This window comes from Gaeumannomyces tritici (assembly GCF_000145635.1).
Source record: "Gaeumannomyces tritici R3-111a-1 unplaced genomic scaffold supercont2.170, whole genome shotgun sequence".
In the NCBI taxonomy this organism is placed as follows: Eukaryota; Fungi; Ascomycota; class Sordariomycetes; order Magnaporthales; family Magnaporthaceae; genus Gaeumannomyces; species Gaeumannomyces tritici.
This window is the reverse complement of record NW_008804714.1, coordinates 1-6030: the sequence shown is the minus strand read 5'-3', so window position 1 is coordinate 6030 and position 6030 is coordinate 1. Positions and strand designations below refer to the sequence as shown.

Sequence of the window (6030 nt, the reverse complement as noted above, 5' to 3'; positions counted from 1 at the left end):
GCCGGGGACGCCGGGGCCGGGGCCACCGGCGGGACTACCAGGGCCGGGGCATTGCGTGGGCTGCCGCCGCCGTCCAGCGAAGGCAGCTCGGCTATCTTGGAGATGAGGGCCTGGGCCCGGCTCCGTGACGTGTGGGGGTCGTCAAGGCTGTCGTAGAAGCCCGAGTTGCCCCGGCCGTGGCAGCTGAGGAGGCTCTCGAGGGTGGTGCTGGCCGCGAGCCGCAGCTTGTCGACATGCGTGTCCATGACCCTGCGGCGGAGGGCCTCGGCGACGCCGTCGTCCGGGCAGACCTCGGCCAGGGCGAGGTCGATGAAGCGGTCGATGACCATCCAGACGGCCTTGAGGTGGTTCTCAGCCATGCGCTTCCACCCCCTGGACTGGTACTCGAAGAGGGCCCAGTAGGCCATGCTGCTCGCCTGGCCCCTCGGCTCCCCCGTCCGCCAGTCGTCCACCATGCCGGCCACCCAGGTCTCGTAGTCGGCCCAGCACTTGGACTCGGGTTCGGGGTAGCTGTAGAGCCGGTCGATCTCGGCAGCGAGAAAGGCCGGTGGTGGGGCGCTCCCGTGGGGGCGGCCCGAAGGCCTGGGGCGTCCGATAACCACGGTCTTGCCGTGCTCCTGCACCGCGGTGGCGAACCGCTTGTTCAGGGCCCGGGCGGTGGAGCGGAGCCTCTTGTACCTGACCTCCAGGCTCGTGTCGTCGAAGCTAGAGAAGAATTCGCGGTTCACGTAGTTGCCGATGACGGCGTTCCCGATGAGCCGGTCGAAGTCCTGCGCCACATCGACCAGGAACTTGCGTCGGTCCGGCCGCCCCGCCTCCTCGAGGCGCTTGTAGCCCCGCTGGGCCTCCTCCGTCATGTCCTGGACTGCGGGTATGAGGCGCCGGAGCTGGTTTTTGGTGTGGCCCCACAGCATCTCCTTGAGGGCCGTCCTCAGGGCCGCGATGCCCTTCTGCGCCTGCGGCACCCCCACCCACTCCCCGCTACCGAAGAACTTCTCCTCCTCGGCATCCCTGCTCGCGAGGGATCGAGGTCGGTCGCGTCCGCTGTCCTGGTTGCGCAGGAAGTGGGCAGGCCGGGGGAACCTGAACTGGTCGACGACGCTCTTGAGGCTGGCGAACGACTGGGCCATGTCCGGCTTGGTGATGACGTAGATGGTGCGTTCGTTGAGAGACGCGTCTTTACGCACCAGCTTCTGGATGAGGCCGATCCCGGAGCTGCAGTGGATGTCCTCCTGGGCACTGGCGATCACCATGACCATGCTGCCCTTGTTGCGGACGTAGGTCTCGGCCATTTCCTGGACCGTCTCTTGATCTTCGTCTGTCTGATGGCCGGACGATGCCGTGAAGAGCCCGGGGAGGTCCACCAGGGAGAGCTGCGGCAGATCTGGGCCACGCCTTTCGATCATCAGGACGTCGTCGCAGAACCCTTTGCCTGTGTCGCCCGTCCTTTCCATGCCGACCTTCTTGCCGAGTCCGGCATTGACGGCCCGCATCAGGTCATGGAAGCTGGTGGGGTTTCTGATCGACCGGGACAGCTCCTCCAGACAGGCCTTTTCGACTTCATTTCGCCCGGGCCCGGGCTTGATGAATGCCGTTGTCGACGCCTCGCCCCTTCTGAGGCTGTAGTGCGTGGGGAACCGGGTGCAGGCCCCGTTGTCGACTGGGAACTCGAACCCAACCAGGGCTTCGAGGACAGAGCTCTTGCCGCTGTTCTGGTTACCAACGACGATCAGCTGAGGGATGTCGATGTCTTTAGCAGCCTCGAGCTTGCGCAGCCGATGCAAGGCGTCGTGGAGCTTGACCTGCCGGGGATCTATGAGGTCAGCCGGTAGAGGAGCCGCGTTTCCGTCGACGTGTCCGTTGACATGTCCGTTGGCATGTCCGTTGGCGTGTCCGTTGGCCTGAGGCATGGCGTCGAAGCTTGGTAGTCAGACCTACGGGCCGGCTATGGTAGATATGTCTCAGGGAAAGCAATTATAGTATGATAGGGAAGACTCGTGAAAAGGCTACTTGGTGTCTGAGAAGAGCTCTGGGTAGTCTGGATGGAAAAGAATGAACAGTCAAGTCCAGCAGGAGGGAGAGCATCGAGGTATTTGTAGAAGACGGAGCGCTACCTATCTATCTGCTGCCTAAAGCAAAGCCCCGCGATCCAAGAAGATCTGTTGGCTAAACACGCAACTTCTCTGAGGGGGCTTGCGAGCTGTCCAATGTTGTTAATGTCCGCCTCGTGTAAGAGCAGTTGATGCATAAAAGCGGACCCAAACCACCTGAATGGACAGAAACTTAGCATCGGGCCAGTCGAACGAGATCTCACACTGCCAATAATACCAACGATCCCAAAAACTTAGCATCGTCACGCTTCTATTGGGCAACCGGCGGAAAGATGGTGGGGTCGACAGCGTCTGCCTGCGGGCGGGGTTGGGCAGCCTTCCCAGGAATCGTCCTTTGATCGTGTTCCGCCATCTCTGCCTCTATCAGCCTAGGGCGTATTCACATTGCAAACTTGATTTTCCATCGTCTCTTTTTCTGCTAGCCTGTGAAACATGGATGGCCTATGGGCAGACGTGCCGCTTCCCCAGGAGGCCCAGAGCATACCTGACCAGGACCACCACTTGGCCGACGTCGACCTCGCCCAGTATGGGACGCCCGGGAACCTAAGCGGAAGCAGTTGGGTGGGCACGTATGCGGCCTTCCCGACCCAGACCGACATCGAGCTGCCTCCGAGCGACTATTCCTTACTAGACAATCCCATATCGGCCATCCCTCATGGCGACTACTATCAAGCATGTCCACCCCAAGGATATGGAATGCCTTGGCACACCTCAAGCCCGACTGAGACCCCGAACCAGCCTCTTCTCAGCCTGACTGACTGGATGCTCCCCCAAAATCCCCCGAACTACCTCGGCCCCTCTCCGCTCGCGGTGACCAGCATTAGTCAAATCAGTGACCCCCTAGCCCCTAATCCTATCACAACGGCTTCCGCAGTGCCACCAAGCCTGCCTCTCGCAACCGAACCATCAATTCCCGGCTTCTCAGGAACATCTTTAGTCCCTAGACTAAGCCCACCTAGGTCTCATATACACAGTGAGCTCATAGCTCCGAACACTTCTCATCCAGCAAGCCGTGGGACGAGCTCCAAAGCACCTCGAGCGTCTCAAACAAAAGTGACAAAGAGCTCCGGGCGTGTACCGGACACATTGCGCGTCCTCAAGGCCAAAAAAGGAGGTCAAAGTTGTTCCAACGCCACCGCAAAGCACACGTGGCCAGAGCGCGTCATCCATCTCTACCTCTACCGGGGCCACACGGCTAAGGAGGTGGCGTTTGAGATGTTGGCAATACATGGTATCGACGTCGGGTGAGCCACTCCAGATGCATCATCTGCCTCTTATTATTCTAACATTGTGCATCTTTCAAGCAAGGAGAAAACGTTTGGACAAAGACTTGCCAAGCTCGGAAAGAACAAAACAGACAGCAAAAGTTTTCCTGGCGGACAGATCACGGATCCGGTCAGAAGACGCAATGCTCAAAAACTACCAAACAAGCCGACACGCCGCTTTTCGAAGGAAATCTTCGGGATAGTTACCGAGACTGCAAGGGCAGATAAGGTCAAAGCACGGGTCGAAGACATGTGCACACGCGGGGAGTTGAAAGACGGTCGGACCAGGGCGGACCTCGACCGGAGGCTCAAATCGAAACGACAGTCCTTCTCGGCTAGCGAGATGGAGCTAAGAAACTCGGCCATGAAAAGGCTCGGCAGGGGCGACCAGCTAGAGAAGCAATTGGGTCGTCGGCGTCGAACCGCCCCCACCCCAAGGCTTTTGTCTCCAGCAGTCTACGCTCACCAGGAAACCCTTTTCCACGCCATCGACGGCTTCGTCAAGGGAACCTTTGCGGGCGGCAAGAAGCAGAGATGGACAGCCGCCACGCGACAGTTCGAGCCTCCCGCCGGAACCACGAGCCCGCCGGGAGCCTGGCAGGCCATATCAGGCCGCTGCTCCAGCCTTGCTGTCGTGGCCGGCGCCGAGATATACGACCGCGCCGATTTAGTGTTTCGTCGCATCTTTGATGGCCTGCAAGCCGCTGCGCAGTCGCGGGATCCCAACTTCCTCCTGCATTTTTGGACTATCTGCCACATTCTGGCAAACACCACCCTGCCGTCCCAGCGGAGAGCCACCGAGTTTCTGTACCTGAAACTCTTTCTCCTCGGGTTCCGATCCGCCCTGCCAGCGGGCTCCCCCTTTTTCGACATGCTGGACGCGCTGCTCTGCGTTGTCATCCACTCGTCAAAGGACACAAAGCCAACGCTCGCTCTGTCGTGCTGGAAGGCCACGCACGTTCTGGGCAGCATCATCGGGGAGGAGCACGCCCTCGTCCTGAACATGGGCGCGCAGTGCACCAAGACCTGGAAAAGCAAGTTCACCGTCTCCCAGGAGACCGTCGAGGGGCTCTACGGGCCGCTCATCGAAGGCGCCAACGGGGCCGGCGACAAGGAAGAAGAGATCGCGATCCTGTACGACTCCCTCCTCGCGACGTGGCGGCAGGGATCGAGCAAGGAGCCCCCGGTCGACCAGCTGGCGCGACTGGGCGAGGTCGCCAAGGAACAATGCCTGCGGGACCTGGCGTCCCAGGACGGCCTGCGCTTCGGCCTGGCCGCAAGGGCGCTACACTTCTCCATGTCCATGCAGGCGAGCCACGTCATGGAGCTGTGGGAGGTGCCGGCCAAGCGGGCAGAGGGGGTCGTCGACCTGGCTCGGAGCTTCCGACACCTGGACGAGGCGATCGAGGTGCTGCGCCGCGGGGACTTTGACTGCAGGGTCCACGCCCTGGGGCTGTCCCAGACGCTGAGCAAGAGGTACAGGGCCTTCTACGCCCGCGCCGACGCCTGCCATTCTCGGGAGAGCGCGCGCAGGAAGAGCATCTTGAAGCATCTGCCGAAAGGTACGGTAGCACCCCGCGTCGGGAGGCAGGCGCGCTGGATTCACACAAGACAGTACCGGATACAGGGAAGAGACTCGCACTTCCAGAATCTCAACAGCTCATTGGAAGCTCAGTTACCGATGTTTCTCGCGGCGAGGAAAGAGTAGCCGTTGAGCTTGCACACGACGGCTTTTTTTTTTCTTCGCAGACCATATTGCGGTTTGGCTTCTATTACATTACCCGTCGCTTGGGGATACGCACGACCGAAGGAGCGTCAAGGCGGGTTAGTCATTGTACATCACATCAAGACGGTATAGGCACAAAGGTTGATTCAAGCAACACGAGCTGCTTCGCTGGCATAAAGAGCGGCTATCCCAAAAGTAGGAAAACGGGTATCGCACGAGAAAATAAGGTGACAATGATGGCCCCTTATGGTATATACAACAAATATCCGGCGTAATCGGGGGACAAAGAGGGTCATCTCAAATCATGAGGGGGTATGTCCAAAAGTCTAAATACAAATTCTAAAACATGATATAACAAGTGATTTTTTTTACCACCCAGTAGCTGCAGTTAAGCGCACCAGGCATGGTTGTGTGTGTGTGTGTGTGTGTGTGTGTGTGTTGGTTGGTTGGTTGGTTGGCTGTATTTAAACAACCGGGAGCCCGACGGGCATGGGGCCGGTGTTCTTCCTGCCGGGGCGGCCAGCAGTGTTGTTCCTGCGGCCCGGGCGGCCGAGGCGGCGGATGGCACGGGTGCCGTTGCGGCTACCCTTGCCGCCGAAGAGCCTGCGGGGGCTGCGGGCGGCCAGGGCGGAGTTGGGGCCGGCCGGGGTCGAGGGACCGGGCGTGGCGGGCTCGGCGGGCGTGGCGGGCTCGGCGGGAGTGGCGGGAGTGGCGGGAGTGGCGGGAGTGGCGGGAGTAGCAGGCTCAGCGGGGGTGGCAGGCTCAGCGGGGGTGGCAGGCTCAGCGGGTGTGGCAGGGGCGGCGGGAGCGGCGCCCTTTTTTGCCGCCCTTGAGCTTGTTCTTGATCTTGTTCTTGAGCTGGTTGAACTTGTTCTTGAAGAACTTGGGAATCTTCTTCAGGTCGTCGATGATGTTGCGGGCCTCCAGC

General features: G+C 60.4%; 3 protein-coding genes across 3 annotated transcripts; 1 reads left to right on the top strand and 2 right to left on the bottom strand.

Annotated features, from left to right (window-relative positions):
* Nucleotides 1-38: 38 nt before the first annotated feature.
* GGTG_14193 (hypothetical protein) lies at nucleotides 39-2032 on the bottom strand (the record flags this gene model as incomplete). The annotated part of the gene is made up of 1 exon (XM_009232120.1): nucleotides 39-2032. A coding segment is annotated over exon 1 (1872 nt), but the record flags the coding sequence as incomplete, so codon positions are not given.
* A 433-nt stretch (nucleotides 2033-2465) lies between these two features.
* GGTG_14192 (hypothetical protein) lies at nucleotides 2466-5473 on the top strand. Its single transcript, XM_009232119.1, has 2 exons — nucleotides 2466-3355; nucleotides 3416-5473. Exons 1-2 carry the CDS (start codon nucleotides 2544-2546, stop codon nucleotides 5082-5084), a joined length of 2481 nt encoding a protein of 826 aa, XP_009230383.1. The 5' UTR covers nucleotides 2466-2543; the 3' UTR covers nucleotides 5085-5473.
* A 93-nt stretch (nucleotides 5474-5566) lies between these two features.
* On the bottom strand, nucleotides 5567-5917 carry GGTG_14191 (hypothetical protein; the record flags this gene model as incomplete). The annotated part of the gene is made up of 1 exon (XM_009232118.1): nucleotides 5567-5917. A coding segment is annotated over one exon (351 nt), but the record flags the coding sequence as incomplete, so codon positions are not given.
* Between the last annotated feature and the right edge of the window lie 113 nt (nucleotides 5918-6030).